This window comes from Paramormyrops kingsleyae, chromosome 8 (genome assembly GCF_048594095.1).
Source record: "Paramormyrops kingsleyae isolate MSU_618 chromosome 8, PKINGS_0.4, whole genome shotgun sequence".
Lineage (NCBI taxonomy): Eukaryota > Metazoa > Chordata > Actinopteri > Osteoglossiformes > Mormyridae > Paramormyrops > Paramormyrops kingsleyae.
In genome coordinates this window covers 3,300,823-3,328,740 of record NC_132804.1, presented here as the reverse complement: position 1 = coordinate 3,328,740, position 27,918 = coordinate 3,300,823, and the positions used below count along the sequence as shown (strand labels likewise).

Here is a 27,918-nt window from a genome sequence, read left to right as displayed (position 1 = left end):
AGGCGCGTTTGGAACTGGAAAGACTCCCCGTGCATCTGTTCTTCTCTGAGGTCTGTCAGAAGAGCACGCAGAGTGCGGAGTGATTAAAATGCAGGCTGCCTTCGCTTTACCCCCCCCCCCCGCCCCGGTTGGGCGCACATCAGCATCCATGGCTTCTTAGAGTCATTCTGTAAAGGGGGGGGGGGTGTGACTTACTAAACAGGGGGCCTCCGCAGGCGCTCAGTGATGAAGCCGCACGCCATTGGAGGACATTAAAGACGCGCTGTGACCACCAGCGAGTCCTTGGGAGGGATTGGCCAAGCGAGACGCACCTCCGGGCTTTTGTCCGGGAGGGATTGGCCGAGCGAGACGCACCTCCGGGCTTCCGTCCGGGAGGGATGGGGAAGCGAATATCAGGAAGGTACCTGAGAGAGTCGCAATTCGGAGATGAATCGGCGGCAAGCTTAGTGTCGGCGGGGGGGCTCTGATTTTATGGCAAATGAATGAAAACACACGTGCACATTTATTTGGGGGGGCTCCAGTGATGTCCCTGTCTCTGTTATCATCACAGTGGTCATTCTGTATTCTGTATGTATCTATCTGTGTGTCAGATAAATCAGTTAAAACATAAAATCTTAAGCTGACTGGCTTCTATCAATTGCCTGAAGTGACCTCTGACAGACTGCTGTGTGCTTCCGGGGGTCGACTTCCGGTCCCACTGTGACTCTGGCCTCTGACAGACTGTGCTGTGTGCTTCCGGGGGTCGACTTCCGGTCCCACTGTGACTCTGGCCTCTGACAGACTGTGCTGTGTGCTTCCGGGGGTCGACTTCCGGTCCCACTGTGACTCTGGCCTCTGACAGACTGTGCTGTGTGCTTCCGGGGGTCGACTTCCGGTCCCACTGTGACTCTGGCCTCTGACAGACTGTGCTGTGTGCTTCCGGGGGTCGGCTTCCGGTCCCACTGTGACTCTGGCCTCTGACAGACTGCTGTGTGCTTCCGGGGGTCGGCTTCCGGTCCCACTGTGACTCTGGCCTCTGACAGACTGTGCTGTGTGCTTCCGGGGGTCGACTTCCGGTCCCACTGTGACTCTGACCAGGATTAGATGATAGATGGATGAATAGAATAGATATTTTCACAAGCACATGTTACAAAAAGTGCTCTGTGGTGATATACAGTAATTTTGAAAAGAATTGATTGATTGATTAATTGATTGATAAACAAACAAACAAACTCCACTATTCTAACGGTAGGAAATTATTCTCTGGGCTGTTCAAGATGGTGATTGAGTGGTACTTTTGGAAAATACAGTCTACAGTAGTGCTGGGCGATATGGCCAAAAATGTTATTGGGATAAAAGTTTTCATATAGGTTGATATCGATAATTATTGCGATTAATGTCAAGCCATCATTTCTCTTCAGTTTAAAGGATGATTTTAACTAGTTAAAATTGAAGAAACCAGATGGTTAATCGTGGTTATAAACTTTTCTTTGTCTTCAGAAGGTAACAAACACTTGCCAAACAGTAGTGAAGGCCAGAATGACACTTCCAGAACAGTTTGCTATATTTTCTGTCCCACTAGATGGAGCTTTCTGTTGAAAAAAGGGCTCAAAGCTTGTGAAAATGAAACCTAAAGCACCACATGTACCAAACAGCATTTCTCATTTCACAAGTCCGAGATAGAAGAGGAACAGGTTATTTGAGGCATCCCTGCAAAACGTCGCTGCTGGCATTCTTCTTATGCTTTCCTATTTCTCTGTGGATTATTACTGTCAGGATTTCTCATGGACTGAATTTTACTGTGGACTTTCCTTCTGGATTACCATTATTGAAGGGGTTGCTTTGGACTTACCTGTGCTCCCAGTGAGTTTCCATGTTCCCTGTCTAAGGCATACTGGTAGGGGCAGGGTTATGGTTAGGGCTGGTCATGAAGAGCAGTCTGACCTTCACTGCATTCTATGGATAAAGACCCTGTAGATGATTATATGTCTATAATGGGAGAATTAATAGGTCATTTGATCCCTGCACGTAAGGCAGTATTCTTCCACATTAAAGTCTGATACCTCAGAATAACATGTCAGCTACCAACATTTGTTTACTAACATCAGAGTTCAGCTGGAGAAAATCATTTATTTAACTTTAAAGGTTACATAGTTAATTCTGAGCCTGACAGATCCATAATGTGCAGTGTCATTGGCGTGGCCATGGAAACAAGCACCTGGTATCCTCATGCCAAAGCTTATTTACGGGTAAGATTCATGGACTGAGCACTCTGCTCCACTCACACACCGAGAGCAGGCTCACAGTGCCACAGCCAATGACTGCATATCTGCAGAGACTGTGAGCTCACAGTGCCACAGCCAATGACTGCATATCTGCAGAGACCGTGAGCTCACAGTGCCACAGCCAATGACTGCATATCTGCAGAGACCGTGAGCTCACAGTGCCACAGCCAATGACTGCATATCTGCAGAGACCGTGAGTTTGATTGAGTCTGCCGAAGAGAACCCAGTCATCTGTAGTGTCCTATGTGTCATGGCCACAGTCAGACAGGAGAAGCAAGTCATTCATGATTCTGACAAAGGCTGTTTCAGTCTTAAGATTCTCTCTGAAACCAGACAAAAACCCGTCAAAGCCATCAGCATGAAACTCCGTCATTCCGTCATCAAGTACAACTCGGCATAGAACTGTTTAGTGAGGCCTCCTTGTAGTTGACCTTAAAGACATGGTAATATATCCCAACAATAATGATACCTTTATAATGTCTAATGGAGGGGTTTCACCCCAATGTTAGTTCTGGACATAAGTAGATGATGTAGAATATGTTACTGGTGTGGTGTGTGAAGAGCAAATGTGTGAAAATGCTGGGTTTGCGTAGAAGTAGCTGCCAGTTGTGATGTAAATCTGGCACCAAACCCTGGACCTTCTCTCTGATATTCAAACTTGCTGTCAATGAAATCCATGAAGTCATCACTTTTATATAGTGTTTAATCATTATTTACTGTGCAATTAGCGCTTAGCTGTTAGAATTTTTTAACGAGTCATCCATATTAAATTGGGAAAGTCTTTGGACTTGGCCGAAGTCAGTACTTTATGCACCTTAATAGGCTCATTCCAGGGCAGATTAAATGCTTCTAATTTAATGGTGTGTCAATTGCATTGCGTTTGTCGAGAATTATGGTCATTTTATCAAGTGGAACGTTATTACAGTTTACCTTATGAGTGCCAAGATGGTCACTGAAGATTGGTTACACATTCATTACTTAGTTCCTTAGTTTTAGTTAGTATTGTGCTCCTTGAAAGATTATTTGTCATAAGGGAGACCTTCAGAAGAACAGGGCTGGGTATGTATTAATATACTCTTCCAATTACCAAAATGCTGTCTTGTAATTTGACTATTTCTGCTTTGTCAAGGACACACTGTCTCTGTGATACCCAGTCAACGAACGCTGCCAGATGTCTGTAGACGACTGTAAATTTGCTGTCAGGCTTTGTCTGTTATTAAATTCCTAGCTTGGGAAGCAGAATACCATGAAAGATGGACACCATCTCTGTTCAGAAGACCAACAAAGCATCACAGTTATTTATAAAGCCTTTATTTGGTTCAGGCAACTAGCTTTTCATTGGTAACTGCACAATTGCTTAGAAGCAAGATTGGGAGAGGTTATTACTGGCCGAAATATTTTTAGCCGTTGTGTTTGTGGATGTAAAATTAAATACAGTATGTTCTAAGTCAGAAATTGCTAATGGATAACAGTAAACTGGCATTTACACACCTTCATCTACCTTCCGATTTCACTTTGGGTCGGTCCCTCTGTCTTCTGTGATGCATCTGGGTACTGTTTGTCAGTTGTTGTACATTTTTAAGTAAAGTGTCACCACTCTTTTCAGCATGTGTGTCCCAAAGTGGGATAACATGTTGAAAATGTTGATGAAGGGCTTCTTGGCTGATGTCTGTTCCTTGCATCTACGTTTCCCATAGAGCCTGACAAACTAGCCTTGTTCTGGAGGATCTCCCGGACTTCAGCTGTGGGATGGGCTGTCTGCTGCATCTAGATTGACTGAATAAGGCTCCATAAAAAAAAAAAAAGCTTCCCTGGATTTGACGTAGTGTCAGGATATGTTGGGGTTGCCAGGCGATTTCAGTGGAAATCCAGGGTCTCCTTGATTATTTGATGGAGTGTGAGATCCAGATCGCAGTTACTCTTGCCAGTGGAAGTACAGAGCAAAAACCTGACTCGATCAACTTGGAATATTTTGCCAAATTCTAATTTTACTTTGCGAGGACATTTGATTGAAAAGAAACCGCATGCATGTGCTGCAAATGAGGTTATTTGAGTGGTTGATTCTTGACTTGCACAAGCTGACAGAGCGCCTTACAGCCATCCTCCGACATGAGCTGTTTCCATTCGGCCCACTGCATTTGGCCTCTGTCATGAGGCTCTGCTGGACTTAATCCTGGGGGCCGCCATTCCCCCACACACCCCCACACACCCCCAGGGCTGTACCACCACTCACCACTTGGGGGGAGTCGGAGTGAAAAACCAACCCATTTATTTTGTTGCTGACACATACCCACGTTTTATTTAACGCACTAGCCAGTAAAATGCAGCCCTAACTCCCAGTTTGATGGCCAAACCATCTGTGTGCGTCAAGGCTCGTTGCTGAATGGAAATCAGTGAATGGCTGAACCACTCCAGAAATCCACTACCACTTGGCAGAGGGGTTTGGGGGGGTTCTAGTGGGGGCTGTGTTTGTTTACAGGCAGGAAGCTGAGATGTTGGGCAACAAGGAGGTGGATATTTGTTCCAGTTGGGGCTAGGCGGCGTAGTGCTGCCCCCAGGCCCAGGTGCTTCCTGTCGGTCGCTGTGGAAGGCCTCGCTGCTTCCACGATGCACTCACTGACCTGCAAGTTAAATGCTGCTGCTGTTCCGTCTCCCCAGAGAGCGCAGCGAAGGGTTCGCTTTCCTCTCCCTCAGTCTATCGCTCTCTCTCTCTCCATCACACTTTCTTTTATTCGCAGACTGCAAACGAAAGATTGGTCACAAGCATTCTGCATGAGCCTAAGAAATCTTCTGCTCATTTATTCATTTATTTGCTTGGTTACTAGCTTAGCTGTGTATTATAAATTTGTTTGTCTTTATTTGTTTGAGTTGCACTGCAGGCAGATTGTGGCCCAATAAGCTGGTAAGAAGCTCAAACCCGACAAATCGGATGCCTGTAGTCTCGTCTCTGTAATGGGCCCCGCTTCTCCTTTCAGGATAAGACAGGGGGTGTTTATCAACACCAAGAACGCAAAGATCCTACTTGTGTTCTTGGCAAGAGCGGTCTTGCTAACTTGCCTCCCAAGAACGAACGTGGGGCACAATGAATCATGGGATTGGTCTCGTTTGGCCAGGATGCAACTGCAACTGACTTGGATTAGCACTTCCAGGATTATACTCATTATTATAAAAAAATGTATTACTTGCCAACAGAGTTTTTAGAGTGATAGTATTCATAGCCAGGTTCTACTGAACCAGTATCAGAATGTATTCGCTGATGAAAGTTCTAAGCACATATGTAAGTCGCTTTGGCTAAGACCGTCTGCCAAATGCAGTAAATGTAGCCTTGATATTTGGGGCAGGAATGAGATCTGGGGAGTTTTACCGTCCTCTGTACTTCTGTTCTTGAGTATTGGAAATGGTCTTCTGCAATGTATGATCACGCAACACGGGCATGCGAGAACACAAGAACGCATGCGAGAACACAAGAACGCATGCGAGAACACAAGAACAGTCAAGTAATCCATATTGAGAAATACCCAGGGTCTCCTGCTAAAGAGCACAGGAACCAGCCGTTATCACATCCTGCCACTTCTTAAAACAAAAAAGAGAAGACTGAAGGCTTTATGTTTCCATACCCTGTGTATATATGTACTGGGGGAAGTCTGCAATGCGACAGCTCTGGAAACACCGTAAAATATTTATATGGGCTCTGAAGAAAAATTCATTTTATGTGTCACTGAAGCTATTTCCACTTTAAATTTCCCCCTTGATGTTTTAATACTGGAAGGTTTAGAGGGTGTAACTTCATCTGGGGAAAGTCGCAGGATGGCCTGCATGCTGTGCAGTCAAGGCCGAAAATGTGGCTTTAAAAATTCCGCAAACTGGGGTCGTGGAGCCTCCTAGTGGCTAAATTTAATTGCTGTCTTTTTATTTGGCTGTAATGCTTGTTTTAGCTTCGTTTTACAGTCGCCGTAAATTATTTCCTGGATTCGATAAACATTAATGTAAATACCTGGAAAATAAGGATTTTATGAAGAAAATTAGTTTTCTGTTAATTTGGTGTTATGTGCTGTCGCACCTTTCTGTAGCTTTGCGTGTCGTTTAGTATTTCGTGTTTGCATTTAATGGAGCCTGTTGGTATTTATTGTTATTACCAGGAGGGGACGGGGGAGGCCTGGCTGATATAATCGCATCCCATCAGTCACCGTGCTCAGTCACTGTGCTCAGTAGCCGTGCTCAGTCACCGTGCTCAGTCACTGTGCTCAGTAGCCGTGCTCAGTCGCTGTGCTCAGTCACCGTGCTCAGTAGCCATGCTCAGTCACCGTGCCCAAGTCACCGTGCTCAGTAGCCGTACTTGGTCGTCGTGCTCAGAGTCCGTGCTCGGTCACCGTGCTCAGTATCCGTGCTCGGTCGTCGTGCTCAGTAGCCATGCTCGGTTGCTGTGCTCAGTCACCATGCTTGGTCGTCGTGCTCAGTCACCGTGCTCGGTCGTCGTGCTCGGTCGCTGTGCTCAGTAGCCGTGCTCGGTCGCCGTGCTCAGTCACCGTGCTCAGTCACTGTGCTTGGTCGTCGTGCTCGGTCACGCTTGGCACTTTCCGACAGTGACGTGACTAACAAAGGGTGAGCTGCATTTGCAGTGGTGGCACCAAAGCTTTGGAGTAGCTTACCACTGCATATTAGACGCTCTTCTTCAAATCTGCACTTAAAACTCACCTGTATTCAGCATTTTATGAGACTTCATTGTACTACAGAGCAGACTGTGTATCTGTGTTTTATGTCGCTCTTGTGCCTTGATACCATGCTGTGATTTTCTGATCTATGAGGAGCACTTTGGTCAGCAATGGCTGTTGTTAAATTGCTGTATAAATGAAGTTGACTTGGCTTCAGCTGACTGCTTTTTCGAAAAAGGAAATAAAGCATGTACCCCCCCCCCCCCGTCCTTTGGTTACAGGGCGGGTCGCGCTTCTCTGGACCACATTCTCATGTTGGCCCAGCTGGCAGGCTTTTCGGAAAGTGCCAGACAGGCGTCCCGTCCGCCAGAAGCCGGCCATCATCTGCTTATTGCTGCAGGTAGCATAAGACCGTCTGTCTGTGGGGGGGGGGGAGCCTGTGACTGCCGACTGTGTAATTCCAGGGACGGGATCCTGCCGCCTCTCGCGGAGGTGCTCTCTCCCCCCTGTAAGATTCGTGGTCTCCCTGAGAAAACCACACAGCGTTCCATGGCCCCGTGATTTATGCTTCGCCAATGGAGCTGCACTGGGTTGGGTCCCGTAACCACACTCACGCGGCTTTAACCATCTTTCAGTCTTTATTACTCAGCATCTTTAAATAACGTCTTTTCCTCAATGCAGATGTCACTTTTGGGTGAACGCTAACTAAACGAAATTGTCGTGGCAATAAAAATTACATGTTAGGCAATTTGATATGTATTACACTATATTTGCTAGCCTTGATGGCAGAGAGAGACAGGGGGTGGAGGGTAAAGAGGAGGCGAGAGAGAGTAGAGTGAGGCGGGCGAGGACACGGCGAGGCGGGTAAGCGAGGCGAGGCGGGTAAGCAAGGCGAGGCGGGTAAGCGTGCCGCCAGCTGGGGGGGTGTGGGGCAGTCAGACTGGCTAACGGCAGAGCAGCAGCTCTCTCCGGTGCTCATGGGTGTCTCTGAATACTAGGAACGCCTTGGCGAGAGCGGTCTGGCTAACTTGCCTCCCAGGAATGAACTTTGGGTGCAATGAATCATGGGACTGGTCTCGTTTGGTGAGGATGCAGCTGAAGTATCATTGATATTTGGGGCAAGAACGACATCCGGGGATTTTTACCCTCCTCTGTACTTCTGTTCTTGAGTATTAGAACTGGTCTTCAGCAATGGAAGATGGTGTAAAACAGGTGCATTAGAACACAAGTACCATCAAGTTGGCATATTGAGCAACATCCCATCATCTCCTCTCTACCTCAGTATTCGTTTAACTGCCAAAGAATAGGGATTAATTAAAGTGCATAGACTGAGGAAGAGTGTATTTGTGACATGATTCTGGATGTGTGGGAAGGATATTCTAGGACGGCACACTAAATATATAGCAGCACATTAATTATATAAGTAAATTATATCAGATTATTTTCTCACTGGTTGTTGCTCATTTGAAATCCATTATTTCTGCTAAGCCTTAATTCTGTTAACTGCAGTAATAATGTCTGCCAATGGGTGGCAGTATAATACCAGAAACACTAATCAGTTTCTTAACCTTCTGATACTGATAGATTAAATCATATCTTCCTAAAGCATTTACCCAGCACAGACACTGTAGCCTGTCTCTGGAAGCACAGGGCATGGGGCCACTCTGGAAGGGATGCCAGTCCATCACCTGACACACAGAGGCACACTCTCACCCTAGGGGCGATTTAAAGTCACCAGCGCAAACATGAAGATGACTTATAAACTTCAGTGGCAGGCAGCTGAAGGTGTGTTAGTCACCCTTGTTTCTGAGGCTGCATGGTCAGTTACAGCACTGGTGCAGCTTCCTCATTTTAGAAAATTTTTACACACATTTAAAAGAATGAATTGACACAGTACACAATGGATACTTTCAATTTCACGTGGAAAAGTCCAGATGTGTTTTTTCCCAGATGAAAGCTTTCCTGTTAGAGGCTACGGGTGCTGTTCTTAATGAGCTGAAACTTCTGACAAGTCACAGACTCTGATCCCAGGCTCCCTGTTCATGTGTCTGCAGTTAGCGGTTTTCACACCTGCATACATGTGTAAGGATAGACATTCATTCAAACGATCCAGCTTAAGTTAAGGTTGCCCCAGCCAGACACTTTTTGGAAGGAGGGACATTTTTGTTTTACTCCCAGGCCCTGTCTTGTCTTCCACGGCTCCCAGCTGTCGTTCCTGCTCCGTTATGAGCCCGTGGCTCTCGCGTTTCAGGCACTGTGGCACCGTCACGCCGATCTGCAGCCTCGGGGTCACGCGACGCTTCTGCTTCAGACGCTAAGCCGATTAGCACGGAGCTTATGAAGCCTCCAATTACAGCAGCCCCATTTCTCAACGGAACCGTTTTTGAAGAGTTCTGGCCGTTCGTACCGTGGAGGAATCTCAGACCTCAGCTCAGGAGTGACCAAGGCCCAAATGAGATGTTCAGCGCTCCTATACCATGGTTCTTCATCTGTAGAGAAGAACCAAAGATCACATGAGCAACATTAGCGGGGGACACATGTTCTCTGTGGTTCAGGCCGAGTTTGTCACTGGGCACCAGTTTGTTCTCACCATCTGGGTGTGAGAGGCTGCCATTGCTGTCACGAGGGTTCAGGCCCTCATGCCCTTATGCCCACATGCCCTCGGGCCCTCATGCCCTTATGCCCACAGGCCCTCATGCCCTTATGCCCACAGGTCCTCATGCCCTCAGGCCCTCATGCCCTTATGACTCATGCCCTCATGCCCTTATGACCTCATGCCCTCTTGCCCTTATGCCCACAGGTCCTCATGCCCTCAGGCCCTTATGCCCACAGGTCCTCATGCCTTCAGACTCTCATGCCCTCAAGCCCTCAGACCCTCATGCCCTTATGCCCACAGGTCCTCATGCCCTCAGGCCCTCATGCCCTTATGACATCATGCCCTCACACCCTTATGCCCACAGGTCCTCATGCCCTCTGGCCCTCATGCCCTTATGACCTCATGCCCTCATGCCCTTATGACCTCATGCCCTCAGGCCCTCATGCCCTCAGGCCCTCATGCCCTTATGACCTCATGCCCTCATGCCCTTATGACTTCATGCCCTCATGCCCTTATGCCCACAGGTCCTCATGCCCTTATGCCCTCATTCCCTCATGCCCTGCTCCATCAGCTGCTGGTGTGTCTCCACAGACCTCGATGGTCTCATTATTAGAGTGTGTGCAAGCATAACAGTAATGTTAATGCACCTGGTCATTGCACGTCAGAAGTGGTATTATGCTTCACAGAGTCTGCTAATCGCACCCCCCCCCCCCACACCCCACCCCCCCAGTCGGCTTGCTTAATGCGGATTGCCGCTCTCTTATTTAATTGGAGCCTTCGTTAAGAGGGGGTGTAGCAGGGAAATGAGTCAGAAAGTGGAAAAAGCTTTCAGTCAAGTCAGGCTCACCTGTTTGGGAAGCAACAGCTGATCTGCATCACGTCTACGGCTTGGAAGTTCCCTGCCATGTCTTTCACATGTCTTTTTTAAAATTATAACCATAAACTAATATTCAGCAATTTTATAGAAATCCTTTACTTACCTTTTGCAAGAACGGTCCATTTCTGAAGACGTTTTAGGTAAGCAACTATTCTGCAGGAAGAAGAATCATACTAATTAAGTACATGTTTGTAGGACGAAATAAAGTTCTCAGGCTCTCATACCCAATACATTATTTATGAATAAGCTATTCCTAATATGAATCATAAATCAGTCATTTCACCATCATTCTTTGGTGCACACCTACATAAGACTTGGAACTAAGACTGGGTTCAGGTGAATATACTCTCTAATCCCAAAGATGGACAGAAGATGAGGCAGAATGTACACAATAAGCACCTCTTCCTGTCGGGCAGCATGGAATGATGCAGAATTCTCTGGACCTTGATGAGTGTGATGGTAAGAGTGTAGATTTCCCTGCATTAACTGTAATCCTGGCTCTGTCACCGTGGAAGTACAGGTTAACTTACACATCACTTCCAACCTGATGCCTGCAGCTCCTCTCGGTAGCCTAAGTATCTGGGGTAGGTGTTTGTGAGCCTACGCTTGGCTGTTTGCTAAAGCGTGCATTTGTTTGGACTTTGCATTGACTTTGCAATGATTCTCTGTACCCAACAAATATACAGTAGATGTTTCTCTTGTTATATCTCTGCATTTCAGTGTTTACACATGGATAACGATTAATGTCAGTCCCATAAATAGATTTTACTTGCTGCTTATTTTAGAGTATTTATTTGGGTAATTTAAGGCAGTTTTTTCTTAAAATGTGTGAGCTGGAGATCACCATCCGCCCGCCCCCCCACCTCCGAGCCCTTTATTCGTCTGAAAGCGTGCAGGACTTGATTGGCACATAATGGTCCCTCACATTTGTCATCAATCAATAAGAATGGATTTTTGTTCAGTGGTGAGGAACGATCATCGATTTCTCTCATTAGCGAGATTGCGGAATACTTACATCGAGTGAGCAGGGGGTGGAAGGCACACGTGCACAGTGCAGGTTTGCCAGGGACTGTGTACCATCAGCCGGTAGTGGACCAGTAGGGATTTTCGCCCACATGCGTGTCTCCAAGCGGAGTTGCTTGAGGGCTGTTTGTGTACTCGGCATTCACGGAATGATTGTCGGGGGGGGTTTCCAAAAAGCAGGATTTCTCTACTACATAGGTACCTTGTATGGGTTGTCCAATAGGAATGTCACTTACCTCTCTTCCTACTAGACAGTTTTCCTGTTGGCTTAAGTTATCCAGCTACCTGGGGAATCCTGCTTTATGGAAACCCCCCCCCCCCTGGAATAGCAGGACATACCAAGGCTCTGGCCCAGAATCGTGTGCTATTTGCTGTGTGAGTTTAACACCGACCCCCAAGGGTCAAACCCGTGACCAGCAGGACCCTCACCCCGGTCCATCTCAGAGAAGGTTGCCGTGACCCGGCTCTGAGTGACAGGTACAGGCTAACGGCTCCCCGGCCGCCAGGCTCCCAGGAGGGACTTCAGGATCGCCGCTGTCACTCATCCTGTGCTGCGGGACAATGGAGGGGGCCCAAAACGTGCTGCTGCTTTGTCCCGTTATTGAATTACAGCGGAGGATGTCCTTTCACGCCTCGTGGGGTCATTCAAAACATGTCACAATGAGCTTGGGATGCCAGGAGGCAGGGCAATGCACTCTGGGGAATGTAAGGTGACCACCAGCAAGCGATCAAAGTACCAGCTGAAATGACCCTGAGAATTGGAGAAAGGGAGGACGGGAGAACAGGGGAATGGGAGCAAGGGAGAATGGGAGGATGGGAGCAAGGGAGAATGGGAGGATGGGGGAAAGGGAGGATGGGAGAAAGGAGGAACAGGAGAAAGGGAGAATGGCAGGATGGGGGAAAGGGAGGATGGGAGAACGGGAGAACAGGAGCAAGGGAGAATGGGAGAACAGGAGAATGGGAGGATGGGGGAAAGGGAGGATGGGAGAAAGGAGGAACGGGAGAAAGGGAGAATGGGAGGATGGGGGAAAGGGAGGACGGGAGAAAGGGAGAACGGGAGAAAGGGAGGATGCGATTTGTGGTTTGAAGGGGTCTCTCATATGAGACTTAAACCCAACTATTAGATGATTATAGGCAAGACTGCTGGCCTTTAGTATAACTCCAGACGTCATCTCTGCTGAAGCTACAGGCCTTCATCCATCCATCTATCCATCCATCCATTTTCCAGCCACTTATCCTAATCAGGAGCCGCTGGGCTGTGTGCGGTAAAGCGGGGAACACGGCACGTTCACTCGCACTCTTTCATGTTGTCATATCATCCCCCGCTGGTGCTAATGGAGGCCAAAATAATACAAAGGGGCCATTTCAAGCTGTTTGGAGCATAAATAAAGCAGGAGCCCCCCCGGCCCCCGCCGAGAGCGGCGTTCATCTATATAATTATACAGCGAAAACCTTCCAGTGCTCCTGGCTCTTTTAAGGGCTTCTGAGTGTGGGCCTGATTGGCTTATGGCTTCAATTTGCTAATTGCTGTTTGGGGTCATTAACAGAGTCAAAGATGTGTCTGAGTAAAATGGCAGAAGCTAATTTAGAAAGACCTCAGGTTGACCTTTGTGGTCCAGCTGCGTGATGGTAGCCTGCCCTCAGCTGTCTGCAGGAGTCTTGGACGGTGTATAACGGTTAAGATTTCTTACATTCCTCTCTCATGCTCTGTCAGGCTGCTGCACATCAGTCTTCTTCATGAACAACAATAACACTCATTAAAAAATATCACCCAAAAAAAACCACGATGTTCAGTATTCTGATGTCTCAGTAAAAATGTGTGTTCTTGCTGTATTTTCTCGTCTAAATGTCGCATGCCACTTGTTTAATGTGAACTAGCAGGCCGATTTGGGTCACACTCCCAACACGCTGCCCTTAGGAGAAAGTAACACGTCCGTGAGCCGTTTGTTCTTCCCTTTCCTTCTGTGATCACGTACCTCATCCCGTTTAAAGGTCCTCGCTTGCATCTCTGCTGCTGTTGTGTAATCAGGACTCCAACTCCTCTCTCTGTCCCTCAGTGCCAGAGGCTGTCCTCTTTGTCTGGGGGGGGGGGGTTGTCCTCTGTAATGACAGCATGTGTGGCACAGTCCCGTGTAAATGAACTTTCAATTGGAGGAAAATTACAGGCCTCCATCCCCTCCCCCCCCCCCCCAAAATGCCTGCCCCTGGAAAGGCTGGGGGGGGAGATGTGTGGGGGCTTGTTATCTTCAAACAAACACGCCGTCTTCCGCTGATGCCGTGCTGCTGAAAATAGCACTTAAGGACAAATATGCTTTGGCTAATAATATGGCTCACATTGTACTGTACACACCTTAATCACCAAGCTTTTACTTTGTGTCCATTTTCTCATTTTGGGAGCTGGTGGACATTTTTAAAACTATACACACACATGAGAATAGACACACACCCTGGCTCTCCTAACGAAGTACAGCTGTTAAGTTCCTTTCTTACTCACTCACACACACACACACACTACAAATTAAGGAGATCAGGACTTTGTAAGAATAGCTCTCTGAGATCGATGTGAAGAATAATACACAGTAAAAATGTGCATCTCAGCTGAATGTGTGTGTTTGCGGTTTTCAAAGCCTGTGAGTGTGTTTCTAAATTCGGAGACGTGAATTCAGGGTTTGTCAGGGTCCTCATTCACGTAACCCTCTTTGTGTGCTTAAACATGGGCAAGTTCAGCATTCAAAGCTGAATAATGCCGACTGTTACAAATGCATTTTTCATCGGCGCTAAACGGATTAGCCTCCTTCTCACAGCGCTCGGGAGTCCGGGGGCAAGCGGAAGGGAAGTCATGATGAATTGGACTTTGATACGCCTGAGGATGGTTATTGAAGTTTCTTATCGCCATAATGAGCTTTGCATTGTCTTAGGCAGATCTGTCCTGGGCAGGAGTGCGGTGAAGGTGAAGGTGAGGGAGCAGATGGCTAGCAGACAGCCGGGATGGTTCTGCTGGTTCTGATGGGTCTGCTTCCACGTCACCAGAACCCTGCTCCACACACAGAGACAAACAGCCCACTCACTTGGGAGACAAAAACGCTTCTCATTGTCGCTTTCTGATGACCCAGGTGTGTCTTGCCAAAGCAGGTCAGTGTATCACAATGACAGACCAGGGGCCAGCAAGGGGAGTTTCATGCGCTTCATGGTGGGTTTTTCTACTCACTGTGTCTCCAGGAGCCCAAGACTGCTTCTGAGGGGTTCTGTTTAATTGCCTGCAAAATGGAGGGAATCTCAGACCTCAAGAGACAGCCTGTTAGTCATTTTCTACCTTATATAAATGAGTAATCATAGTCGAAGAGTCCAGAGTACTCCGCCAGAGTATTTTGAGTACTCTGCCAGAGTATTTTGAGTACTCTGCCAGAGTATTTTGAGTACTCTGCCAGAGTATTCTGTAGATTGTCAAAGGGGTATAATAGGCATCAAAAGGCAAGGGAGGATCTGGTTATAACTCCATGGTTACTATGGGCGCAGTGCTGATGTCTTTAATCGTGTGTTTGGCTTCCTGTGATTCTCTCTTTATTGTCTAATTGCATGTTTCCAGTTGCAATGAGAATGAGCACCATTAAGCTGTAGATTTGTCATTCTCCTCCAAATATCCACCCAAATTTGGTTTTCTCTAATTCACTTTAAGAGGACAGTCCTTATGTTCTCCTTCAGGTGACAGTGCCATCCATCCACCCACTCACCCACCTACCCACTAGTGGCCTGTTAGACCAATGGTCACCAATACCCCTCCTGCATGCTCTCATTTCCAAAGGTGTTGTGATGTAATGAGGTGCATTCTGGGTAAATGGGGAGGACTCCAGTATGTCACGCCGAGAGACTCTCAGCCGTAAGCCTGGTGATGTCGGCCCCATCAGAGGTGATTGAATTACATCATCCGCTCTGGATGGAAATGTCTTTTGGTGTGAGCACTGTCGGTGCCGAGAGCATCGTGACAAGACAAGCAGGGGCGGATTGACTTATCTTGGGGCCTGGGGCTGACATCAGCATGGAAGTGGGGGACTGATGTGTTCTGGGGCCCCTGGCTATAGCCCCTGAGTGAATCTGCCCCTGAGGACAGATCTAGGGGGCAGACGCCACAGCGAGGTGCCCGGTCCCCCAGCTGGAACCCGCGGGCACAAAAGTAACCCGACCCCGGTAATATCCAGCCTATTAACTCTGTTGACAAGCGACATAACTTACCTGCAGGTGGAATGTCATGGCATTTAGATAATGAAGCGTAAATATTTTTTTGTGCCTTTATGGACGTGCACTTTTCTACCTTGTATTGTAGGTTAGATGACGGCTTTAGCTTTGCCCAATTATGTCTCCTAATTCCACTTTCAGCCATTAACAGGCTGGCAGCCAGCCAGCGCCAAAGACATATTAAGTCTGTCAGGAGAGCCCTGGCGTCTATTTACTGCAGCCACGTTCATTAGTGGTCACCGTCGCCGCTAATTTATTCATATTTAAATCCATCGTTATGCTTTATGTCACATCTCGCTTCCTCTGCCATCACAGTCTGCCCGAAAGTCATTCGTCTGTCACGTTGATCCATCGGTCTCCAAGCGAAATGCGATGTTTTCCCACACGGCACGCGGTGCCGAGTTTACTTCTGAGACACAGATGTACCCAGTACACCGGAATGTAATATTGTCAGATTTACGGCGTTAAGCTGCGATCGATCGCGTTCTGCCACCGCGGCAGCGCAAGAGATCAGATGAGCACGTTTTTCTGTTCTCCACTCACGCTGGGAGAGTCGTTCATAAAAATGTGTGTGTGTGATGCATATGGTGCATTGTGAGGACCAAATGTAATAAAAACCTGTTATTTTGATATTGTGAGGACTACCTTTTCGGTTCCCAGAAGGGGAATCTCAATTTTATAAAGATCTGTGACTGTAATCAAAAAACTGAAAATGGCAAAAGTCTCGTATTTTGTTTGGTTACTTATGGTTAAGGTTAGGGCTGAGTTAAGGTCCGCCCTAAGCTCGCCGGCAGTCGCCCCGCGTGGTTATTGGGTCGCGCTCTCCGGCGCACACATCTGTTCTACTCCGCCGTCACATGCGGACATGACAGCTCCCGAGTACTCCGAGTGCCCCGCCCCCCCCTGCAGATGGGCTCGTTAATGTGTTTAAGTGACAGATACGGCATTATTAGCCTCTTCCCCCCAATTAAACCGTTATAGCCGTTGTCGTCGTTTTTCTCCTCTTGCTTAATTCCCGTGGCTTGTGTGTCTGTTGCGCTCTGTGTAAATAAAGGCTCGTACGCGACAGCTGCCTGATGCGCTTTGAGCGAAGCGCGGCCCACGGCCGGCGACGAGCCCCCGAGCCCCCACCCGCCTGCTCTCCACAGAGAGGTAGCAGCAGTGACCCAGTCAGACCATTATGGTGGTTGAATGGACTGAGCCTCCAGCCCTGTCCCGTCGCAGATTTCCCCTGTGAATCTCACGCACAGTCATGTCCACATTCTCCATAGATCAAGGTGAACGGCAGCAGGGATCAGCGACCCAGGGATGATGACGGTGGGGAGGCAGCCAGGGACTCACATCACACAGCAGAACCCCATGTCACTCAGTCACCTGCTGCTCAGCTTCTGAGAACTTGGGCTTTGCTCCCACGGGGCGCCCAAGCCGTCACTCTCAGGACTGACCAATTAGCAGCCCGCTTTGATTGGCTCCGCCCCCTTGAGTGTGAAACCTGAGACATTCCTACATTACACACCGTACAATAATAAAACTCAGCTCCCTGACATTTTCCCCACTGGGAAGTGGGGGTGGGTCAGCGTTCATTAACACCTTATGGTCATGACAGCCGGCCTAACGGGGAGATTTAAGGGCCAGAAACACAGCCTCCATTCAGAGGTGCTAAATTCCTTCCTTGTATGAAGGCAGCTCTTTAATACCAGCTAAACCCAGTGAGATAAATCCACGCTGTTGGTGTCCGTCTAAAGAACATTAAATCTGTATGTCTGCTTTCTGAAATTCATTCGGCGTCTTTAAAGGACAGAAGCAGAATGCGCTCTGAGTCCTGTGAGGCTGAGCAGGCTGCCTCTCTCGCCCATAGACACACTCACACACGCACACACAGTTGTGCATACATATCTTTATGGGGACCGCTCATTCCTTTCTATGGGAAAAATGCTAACGCTAACTATGACAACCTTAACCCCTACCCTGCCCTGACCGTAACCATAAATAACCAAGCAAAATACAAGAGTTTTTGCATTTTTAGTTTTTTCATTGCAGTCACAGATTTTTAATAAACTGTTTTTTTCCTTATGTGTCCCTAGGTAAGGTGTACCTACTCGCACGCACACACGCACGCTGGGCAGAACAGGCTGGTTCAGTGCTAGTGGCATGTGGAACGCCCAGTCGAGCCATTAAGAGACGGGTTGCTGTTAGGCTCCAGCTGCGGCTGGGGGCTGGGGGCTGGGGGCTGGGGGGGTGTCACAAAGCCTGGTTCATGAATATGAATGATCCTGCAGTGCTTGCAGCTTGACACTGGCTCATTAGGTATAGTGGGTGGGACCTGGCCAGACAGGGCACCTTACATCCTTGCTCACCGTCTGGCCGTATCTGTTCTGCCCGTCTCTTCCGGACCTCGGATCAGACTGCCATTTACAGACTGCTTGCAGAAAGTTCCGAGGTCACAGACCTGTCTGGGACAGGATGCTCGGTCGGCACAGAAACGAGGAATGAATTTTTAAAAATGGGAATTCTCAGTCCTGCTCTTGTTTGTTGTCTCTGGTGTCATGGTGACTTCTCCGCCGTTTCGCGGTGGTGGGGGTGGAGACTGGGGGTGGGTGCTGGGAGACGCAGGAGGATGCCCACCTGCATGTAAAGATGTCACACCAAGACTCAGCTAGGGACATCGGAAAGGTTTCTGTAATTACTTTCGACTTGACTTCACCTCTTATATAAGTTTTGTGGTGTTTTGTTAGACGACGGCTATAACGGATAGCTGAGTTTTTCCTTGTCATTGACTATTGAGCTAGGATTCATGATATTTACTAGACTATAAAGCAGGGGACCAGACTGCGTACGCGTTTGACACGCTGTGAGGGAAACGGCGGAAACCTCACTGATCAGTGAGCGGTGAACATCCGGGGTGACGTCATGCGGAGAGTCAGAGGCAGGTTACCCAAGCATCCAAGCGTGGCTTCTGTCAAATTCAATATGACTCAAATGTCAGTTGATAATCTTAGGGTACATCTCCTCTCCAGTTGTAATTGACACGTCGAGTGACATCACTCAGGGTCAGCGATCCCCCCTCCCGCCCAATGTGTGCAGGGACTGGGGGGTCCCCAGACAGACCAGGGCTGAGTAGATATCACACGAGAACAAGCTTAGCTGACTGGTCTCTATGAGTTTGGGCGGCGCTCGGGGATTGCCTCTGATTGCCGGGAAAGCTCAAAGGACTGCTTACAAAATGGATACATCACTCCCTATTAAGACATCGCTATGCACATGGCCTGTGATCTGCCTGACAGGGAATGCTGGGACGCTTGAGAATACGTGTGAAATGTTTATTTCTGTGTGTAATATCATTTTAATTTCTAATTCAGCATGGTCCTCAATGAAACACTATTCGCAGCCTCTTTATGATGTTAATACCGTTCTTGTTTTGGGTCTTATGACCAACAAATGTAAAGTTTTACTGAACAAAGGATGACAGGAAACAGTCGGCGAGCGGGCTGACCACAGAAAGCCCTTGTCCCACTGGCACCAGCGCGGTGATGATTTCTAATTACTGAAACTTCATCTGGCTGCGGTGGACAATTATGCACCTCTTTGGAGCAGCCCTTCATGAATATTCAATGGGAGGGAGGGGAGATGCTCATTAATATTCATGAGCAAGAATATATAAGCGGCTCGGTGACACCGGGAGTTTGAATGAAGCGGAGAGGGGAGCTGAGAGAGAGAGAGAGAGAGAGAGCGGGAGGCTGGGAGAGGGAGAGCAGTAAGCGAGAGGCCAGCTGAGTGCCCGCGTCCGTGGGGTCTGGGGGTGCTACAGCCAGCAGCCTCCATGTGAGCCAGCCCCCCCCCCCCCCAAACAAGCCGTGCACTTCTGCTACGAGGGAACCCCAACAAGCAAGTGCTCTGGGGTGCCCCCCCCTGGAGAGGGCAACACTGCGACGGCACGGCGACGCTCTTCAGACATGGGATGTAGCCTGTGCAGCCTGCGCAAGCCGGACGAGCAGTACAAACTGCTCTACGAAGTCTGTCAGGTAACGGGCCGCGGGACATCGACCGCAGAGCTGAGAGTGCCGGCAGATCTGGCAGGGGGGCCTTCGCTGTGCCTCTTTCTTCCTGCATGGAATTAAATTCTGCTAACGGGTGTAAAATCGGCAGATCCGCGGTCTGTAGTTCGTCCGGCTGGCTGGGCTCAAGGTTTCCCTTCCTGGTGCAGTTTGGTGAGAGTTTGCCTCTGGCTGTTGTGAGCTGAGGACTGTTCCTCTGGGTGGGGGGTCATAGGAGAGTCACATGCTGCGGGGACAAGAAGACAGGCGGTAACATCGGCCTCACATGGGGGTGTTGGTCAGGGGGGCCTGTTGGCCCCACTGCCCTCGTTTCGGGGTGAAGGAGTCCTGTATCTGCAATCTGCAGTGTCCTGAGGTTTCCGCTTCACATCTGGCCACTTGTGTAGCATGCTTTCGTTTTTTTAATTTTTTTATTTGATCTTGTAGGGGATCACACCACTAATTGTCCACAGCTATCAGACTGACTATCAGAATCCACTACAGTTAAAGATGAAAGGGACTTTAGGCTAAATGAATGGTTTCCAGTTTCATTTCCGTATGTGACGTTTGGGGGTGTGCACTGTGGTTAGGGTTTGGCTTGTGGGTATGTGGCTTTGTGTGTGTGCATTGCCTGTTAAAGGGACTAAAAGAGAAGTGCTTTTTTTATGAAATACTTCAGTTGATCCTTCACGTCATGCTAGTCCACAGCCATGTGTCATGTGTCCTCAAATGAAGTGTGACGTCTGTGTTATCTTGTGAATGTAACGTGATTAGAATTAGAAACAAAAAAAACACTGTTATCCGTTGACATAATTTTGGAAGACTAAGCAGAGGATATGTTTTTGGCTGCTTGATGCCTGGTCTGCGAAGCGTCGACGTTCAGAGGTGAATCCCTGTGACAGGAGAGTGGGGGGCACTCTGTGACGGACCCCCCCCCTTTACCAGCAAACAGCAGTGGGTCTGTCGGAGTCACTCTAATTCCCCGTCACGGCCTCGCCGTCTCTGGGTTAAAGACTGAAAACAGAGCGTAACGTGTGCAGCAGGATGTCATTCGCCGCCGCCGTCAGAGGGCTGCGTTTCGGCAGCAGGGTGTGAAAGGCAGAGGGCTGCTGTGCCTGTCAGGCCCGGTGCCGCACTACTGCGCTGGCCGTTTTAAAGGGGCTTAATGAGCAGGCGCTGCGTACGGCGCAGTCATTAGCGCTGCAGAAAGGGAGCCCGCGGTCCCCCTTCCTCAGACATGGCCACGGTGGCGTGGGGGGGGCATTGTTGCCACAGCAAAGCGCCGCGCTCTGATCACGCGTGTTCTGTCAAAATGACATAAAAGGTCTGCCCTGTTTTTTGACCGGGGCATGTTTTGTATCGCCAGATGGGTTGTGCATCTCTCCACACTCGACTTGTGATTAGGGACAGGAGAGCATCAAAGGGCTCCCCATCCCTTCCTCTCTTCTCATTTTTCTTTCCCTGACAAGTGTTGGACGGGAGCCAGGGGAGAGCGAGACCCATTGTCTGCCGCCTCTCCGGCTGCTGGCAAATCGGTCCCGTCCCGCTGTCTGTCACTTACCGCTGATTGGCGGGCTGTTAACCGGCAGAAGCACGCTGGCCGCTTTGTGTCACCCTCTCCTGCTGCTAGGATCACGAATCCAACCAGACAGGGGGAATCAAGGAAGACAGAGACTCTGCTGTACTACCAGGATCACTAACCCGACCAGGCAGGGGGAGTCAGGGTGGAGAGAGACTCTGCTGTACTACCAGGATCACTAACCCGACCAGGCAGGGGGAGTCGGGGTGGAGAGAGACTCTGCTGTACTACCAGGATCACTAACCCGACCAGGCAGGGGGAGTCAGGGTGGAGAGAGACTCTGCTCTACTGTCAGGATCACCAACCCGACCAGGCAGGGGGAGTCGGGGTGGAGAGAGACTCTCACCTTCAGTTATCATAAAACTCTCTTGCTTGCTGCTAAGACCAGAACGGTGCACCGAGATGGGATTGAGACAGACACCACAATGGTGATTTGACTTGTGTCATCATGAATCAGAAGCAAGAATGTTTTTCTTGGTCTTAAAGTCATTGTGTTGTCTATTTCTTAAATTATAGGTTGGTTTTGATTCATCATAAGTTTCATACTTTGACCAATATGGCAGTTGAGCCTTATTTGCTTTTCATCAAGACTGATTCCAGTTTTCCTTGCAAAGGCAAACATGAGTTTATTTGAAGTAGCCTTGAAAAACTATGAGGTTATTTCAAATTAGATTCTGTGTACCCTCTGCAGAAATTGGTTCCTCTGTTTGAAAGCCTTAGGGTCATCGAGGTAGCTTGAGCAGTCAAAGTTTGGCAGGGATTCCTCTGTTGCGAGAGCAAAATGTTGATCCTTTGTCCATTAGAAATGATCTACTTTAATTAAGAGGATAACGAGGTCTCTGTGTTTTTTGTTGTTTGCCATGGTAGCTCCGTGAAAATGCTTTGCCAGCATTGGTGTTGGGCACCACTGAAATGCCACCGTCGAAAATGGTTCCCGCTGGTCAGGTATTCGACCATCTCTTGGGCTTAGGTTCAATGTCCCGGGAACACGCTGCTCTGGTGATTGACGTTTTAAACATGAGGGTAACCTGCAATTATTACTTAAAGTTCTACATCATGCCAGGTCCATGGGGTCTTACCCACACCTCTGTATATCATTTTACTACCTGCTAGTGCTCAAAACTAGATGTTGTTGGACATTATTGTCAGGAGAACAGTTGGCCTTCTTCCTGGTCCCTACTTTTATTGAGACCCAGTCCAGTCCTCGAGGACCTGCAGATGGTCTGCGTTTTCGCTCCCTCCCAGCCCCCTACCAGACAGTCGACATTTTTGCAAAAACGTCTGTGGGTCCCTGAGGACCGGATTAGGAAACACTGCCCTACACCATTTTTTCATCCAGAAAAATTCGACTTAGACTTGCTGATAGCATGGAATAACATGGTGCCCCCTAAAATGATGTTTCCCCCTCCGATAAGAAGATGGGCTACCAGAACACAGGCTTCATCTTAGATCTTGATCGGTAGAATGAATTACACTTAAATTAATACGTTTCAGAAGATCAAGGGGTGCTTCTAATCGCCCCACAACGTGTCAGTGTGCATTCTGAGAAGAAGAAGAATAAGCAGTTTCAACCAAAGTGTGCTCTTTCGGAACGTCATTTCTAAATATGCTTTGGTAGTTTGGGTTTTGTAGTGGAAGGACACACAATCACAGACTACAGGCGATTTAGAGACACCAGGTCAGCTGAGGGATTGTTTTTAGACTGTGAGAGTAACCAGGAGTACCCAGAGCAAACCGCACAAACTCCACATGTGCAGAGCCAGAGGTGGAGATCGAACCCACAACCCCAAAGGTGTGAGGCTCTAGTGCAATGATGAGGAAAAGGACAGAACGGGGCGGCCAGCACTGGGACACTGGTAGCCCCCTAATGGCCGTGGAGCAGGCAGGACCTAATGGGGCTTGACAGAGGCATTCTGTGAGGACAAAGCGTCTCGTGCTGGGGAGGGCAGCGAGCGGGACGCGGACCCCGCCCTGTGTGCCGGCACATCTGCTTAACACTGCGGCAGGTGGGCGGGGCTTGGGCGGCTTTCTGACCTCGGGGGGCAGCCGTCGGCAGGCGGAGGGGGAGCGTCACATTTTAGCCGGGTGGAGGAGTGGCGTCTGGGAGGAGTCCAGCTCTGATACGGGATGGCCTGCATTGATGGGGGCTCCTTCCTCACGCCTGCTTCGCTCCCTACCCTTCATTTTCTTCAGCAAACACGGCAGTGCCTGAATTAGAGAAACTCCTGAACCTCCCCAGATACTCCATCCATCTCCCATAACCTCTTATGCCGGGTTTCTGTACTGTAGTCAGTCGCTTACATCTGACAATAACCCTGAATTCTGTTCACATTCCTCTAGTTCAGCATGAATTTCAAACTCTTGCGAGACAGATGTAACTGTTACATAACTGTTCGCAAATCACATTGTGCATTCACTGTTTAGAAACCAGTGTGGAGGCCAACAGTGGATTGTGGCTAAAGTAACACAAAGAAACCAGCGTATTTCAAAAATCCTGCGATCACAAAGCATCCTGCTTGTGATGTTACAGCAAATCTTTTTCGAAAGGCTCGTTCTAAAGATGAAACTACCTTCCATACCCGTTTGTTCCTGGAGCCGCCCCTCATACAGGTACTGTCACTATGACCCAAGGTGCCATTCGCGGTGGGCTCACCGGCCCGATGGGTCGTACCTGAGACTTGCCGGTCCTGCATAATTACAGTATCAGTACCCTGTGCTTGTGGTGCACTTGAAGCAATCGGTAGGAACGGATGGGTGGGGTTGAGAGAGGTTAACAGGTTCTGAAGGTTTTGAATTATGCCATTCTTTCCTGGGGGGGGGGTGCCCCTCTGACTGGTGGAGGGAGATTGGACAACCCAGTTCAGGAGACCAAAGTAACAGCACAAATGGTGGGTTACAGACTTCACCGTTGTCAATCTTTTCTATGATTGACCCGACGTCTCTGTCTTGGTGTCCATCTGAACTCCGACCCCCCAGAGAAAGTGTACCTCACCCGCCGAAAGCGAGCAGGAACAGCCCAATCTCTAACTTTGACTGGAGCTTTTAAATTCACCAGTTGAGCAGGGTGAGAGCAGGATTATTGGGTGAGGAAGCTCATTCCTGCCTTGCTGCAGCAGAGCACTGTCGACAGTTGCTGCTTTCACTCAGGTAGCTGTGTGATTGCTTATCACCTCACATTTAAGCTCTATTCTAGTGAGATCCCTATGTGAGAGGGGTTATAGTGAGATCCCTATGTGAGAGGGGTTATAGTGAGATCCCTATGTGAGAGGGGTTATAGTGAGATCCCTATGTGAGAGGGGTTATAGTGAGATCCCTATGTGAGAGGGGTTATAGTGAGATCCCTATGTGAGAGGGGTTATAGTGAGATCCCTATGTGAGAGGGGTTATAGTGAGATCCCTATGTGAGAGGGGTTATAGTGAGATCCCTATGTGAGAGGGGTTATAGTGAGATCCCTATGTGAGAGGGGTTATAGTGAGATCCCTATGTGAGAGGGGTTATAGTGAGATCCCTATGTGAGAGGGGTTATAGTGAGATCCCTATGTGAGAGGGGTTATAGTGAGATCCCTATGTGAGAGGGGTTATAGTGAGATCCCTATGTGAGAGGGGTTATAGTGAGATCCCTATGTGAGAGGGGTTATAGTGAGATCCCTATGTGAGAGGGGTTATAGTGAGATCCCTATGTGAGAGGGGTTATAGTGAGATCCCTATGTGAGAGGGGTTATAGTGAGATCCCTATGTGAGAGGGGTTACAGTGAGATCCCTATGTGAGAGGGGTTATAGTGAGATCCCTATGTGAGAGGGGTTACAGTGAGATCCCTATGTGAGAGGGGTTATAGTGAGATCCCTATGTGAGAGGGGTTATAGTGAGATCCCTATGTGAGAGGGGTTATAGTGAGATCCCTATGTGAGAGGGGTTATAGTGAGATCCCTATGTGAGAGGGGTTATAGTGAGATCCCTATGTGAGAGGGGTTATAGTGAGATCCCTATGTGAGAGGGGTTATAGTGAGATCCCTATGTGAGAGGGGTTATAGTGAGATCCCTATGTGAGAGGGGTTATAGTGAGATCCCTATGTGAGAGGGGTTACAGTGAGATCCCTATGTGAGAGGGGTTATAGTGAGATCCCTATGTGAGAGGGGTTATAGTGAGATCCCTATGTGAGAGGGGTTATAGTGAGATCCCTATGTGAGAGGGGTTATAGTGAGATCCCTATGTGAGAGGGGTTATAGTGAGATCCCTATGTGAGAGGGGTTATAGTGAGATCCCTATGTGAGAGGGGTTATAGTGAGATCCCTATGTGAGAGGGGTTATAGTGAGATCCCTATGTGAGAGGGGTTATAGTGAGATCCCTATGTGAGAGGGGTTATAGTGAGATCCCTATGTGAGAGGGGTTATAGTGAGATCCCTATGTGAGAGGGGTTATAGTGAGATCCCTATGTGAGAGGGGTTACAGTGAGATCCCTATGTGAGAGGGGTTATAGTGAGATCCCTATGTGAGAGGGGTTACAGTGAGATCCCTATGTGAGAGGGGTTATAGTGAGATCCCTATGTGAGAGGGGTTATAGTGAGATCCCTATGTGAGAGGGGTTATAGTGAGATCCCTATGTGAGAGGGGTTATAGTGAGATCCCTATGTGAGAGGGGTTATAGTGAGATCCCTATGTGAGAGGGGTTATAGTGAGATCCCTATGTGAGAGGGGTTATAGTGAGATCCCTATGTGAGAGGGGTTATAGTGAGATCCCTATGTGAGAGGGGTTATAGTGAGATCCCTATGTGAGAGGGGTTATAGTGAGATCCCTATGTGAGAGGGGTTATAGTGAGATCCCTATGTGAGAGGGGTTATAGTGAGATCCCTATGTGAGAGGGGTTATAGTGAGATCCCTATGTGAGAGGGGCTATAGTGAGATCCCTATGTGAGAGGGGCTATAGTGAGATCCCTATGTGAGAGGGGTTATAGTGAGATCCCTATGTGAGAGGGGTTATAGTGAGATCCTTATGTGAGAGGGGTTATAGTGAGATCCCTATGTGAGAGGGGTTATAGTGAGATCCCTATGTGAGAGGGGTTATTGTTCATGCGGTGTATGTTGAGAGGACTATCACACTTACATTCTGTCAGTGAACACCTGAAGGACTTCTTACTGAGAAGATACAAGCCTGTGGGAAGTAATAGGGGCATTTGTATCGATTTCCTGTGCCTGACAGCAATGCCCCACGCTTGAACAAGATTAGCAGCTGTCGAATAATGAAGTCCTTTTTGCAGCCGTCCGCGCTTGTTAGCTGCCCCTGTTCTGTTGGGCTGTCTTCAGACAGCACATCTCAGTGAATGAGGGACCTTCTGCAAAGTGGCTTTGCGAGCTGGGAAACTGTTTCCTTTCAGTCTGAATGAAGTGAAGCGTTTATGTGGAGAGCACTCTTTACTGGGCTCAGTTGTGTTTCAATGGTTAAATGTGGAATAAAAGAAGGATTAAGTTTGGCTCTGAGCAGAACTGACCGCCGTTTAGAGTCCACCAATCACGGCAGCCATCCAGGCGTCGGGAAGGAAGCCGTCAGGCCTCCGTGTCTCATAGCAAGCGGCGTCCTTCCCTGTCTGTCCCCAGTGTCCCTTTCTCTCCTTGCAGACTTTGAAGCTCTTGCTTATGAGGTGTATTGGACCATAAAGGAAGCTTCACAGAGAGCTTGCGAGACCCACGGCGGTCTCACGAGGGCTGTTGTGTAAGCTGCCTGGGTTGGTGAGATCACCGCTCAGCAAATTTCCAAAGCTTTGGCGCCTCTGGAGTGACCCAGGGAAGGGTTTCTGCTCCGAAGCTCAGGTTACCTCACAGAGCAGATGATGAGAAGGTACCATCATACTCACCAGAAGAGCCACTATGTCAGCTCTACCTTAGTCCTGTGTCAGATAAACGAAGATGCCTGTGCCAGGCTGGGTGGGTGAGCACTCTCTCTGTGCTCGTGGTCAGAAGGTTAACATCCCGCCGTTGGCAGATTGATGTCATATTCAGTCCCCTTAAGCCTAATCGCTCCAGGGACTGTCTGACCCCCACTCTCTCAATTGTACATCACTTTGGACAAAAGAAACTTCCAAGTAAATGCACTGTTTGGTGTGTTTAGCTTGAGAGTTCTTGTTTCTCTATGCAGGTTTCGTGAATCCCACGGCTATTCTATGCTTTCTGTGATAAGCGGCCAAGCCTTCTGTAGGGCTCGTGGTTTAACTGTGAGAAGCGCTTTGCCCGGCTTGACATGTCCGCCTTCCTGGGAGACAACCAGCGGTCGCATGCGGGCTGATCCAAGTCCGTCTGCTGTAGGGTGGAGCTGCAATCAGCAGCATTTGCATTCTGGGGGTGGCCAGACTTACACCCACACTTCAGAGCTGCTCATTACCACCGGCACAATGGCTGCAATTTTGACCACTGGAGTGAGCCGTAGGGTGAGCTGTATGGTGAACTCTGACGGGATGACCGGGGGGGAGCTGGGGTGAGTGAAGTACACCCCTCCCCGCCTCTGCCCTATCTAAGGCCGGAGTCTTTTTCTTCTTCTCTTGAGCAGGAATCCACATTTATGAGCATGGTGATCCAGGCTTGGTACCTTAATTAAATCCACCTATGAGGTCTGGTAGGTACTCAGGAAGGACTTCAGCACTGGGTGCAGCCATCATTACAAGCA

At 48.7% G+C, this 27,918-nt stretch overlaps 1 protein-coding gene across 3 annotated transcripts in view; it reads left to right on the top strand.

Moving 5' to 3' along the window:
- Positions 1 to 27,918, top strand: part of pdzrn3b (PDZ domain containing RING finger 3b) — an 81,982-nt gene that overhangs the window by 38,357 nt on the left and 15,707 nt on the right. Inside the window, exon 1 of one of the 3 annotated variants that reach the window (XM_072714994.1) lies at positions 19,167 to 19,667. The exons of the other annotated variants lie outside the window; for them this stretch is intronic. Coding sequence (XP_072571095.1) covers positions 19,599 to 19,667 — 69 coding nt within the window. The 5' untranslated portion in view covers positions 19,167 to 19,598. Of the gene's footprint in view, positions 1 to 19,166; positions 19,668 to 27,918 lie in introns of those variants that run through there. 3 annotated transcript variants of the gene reach the window in all.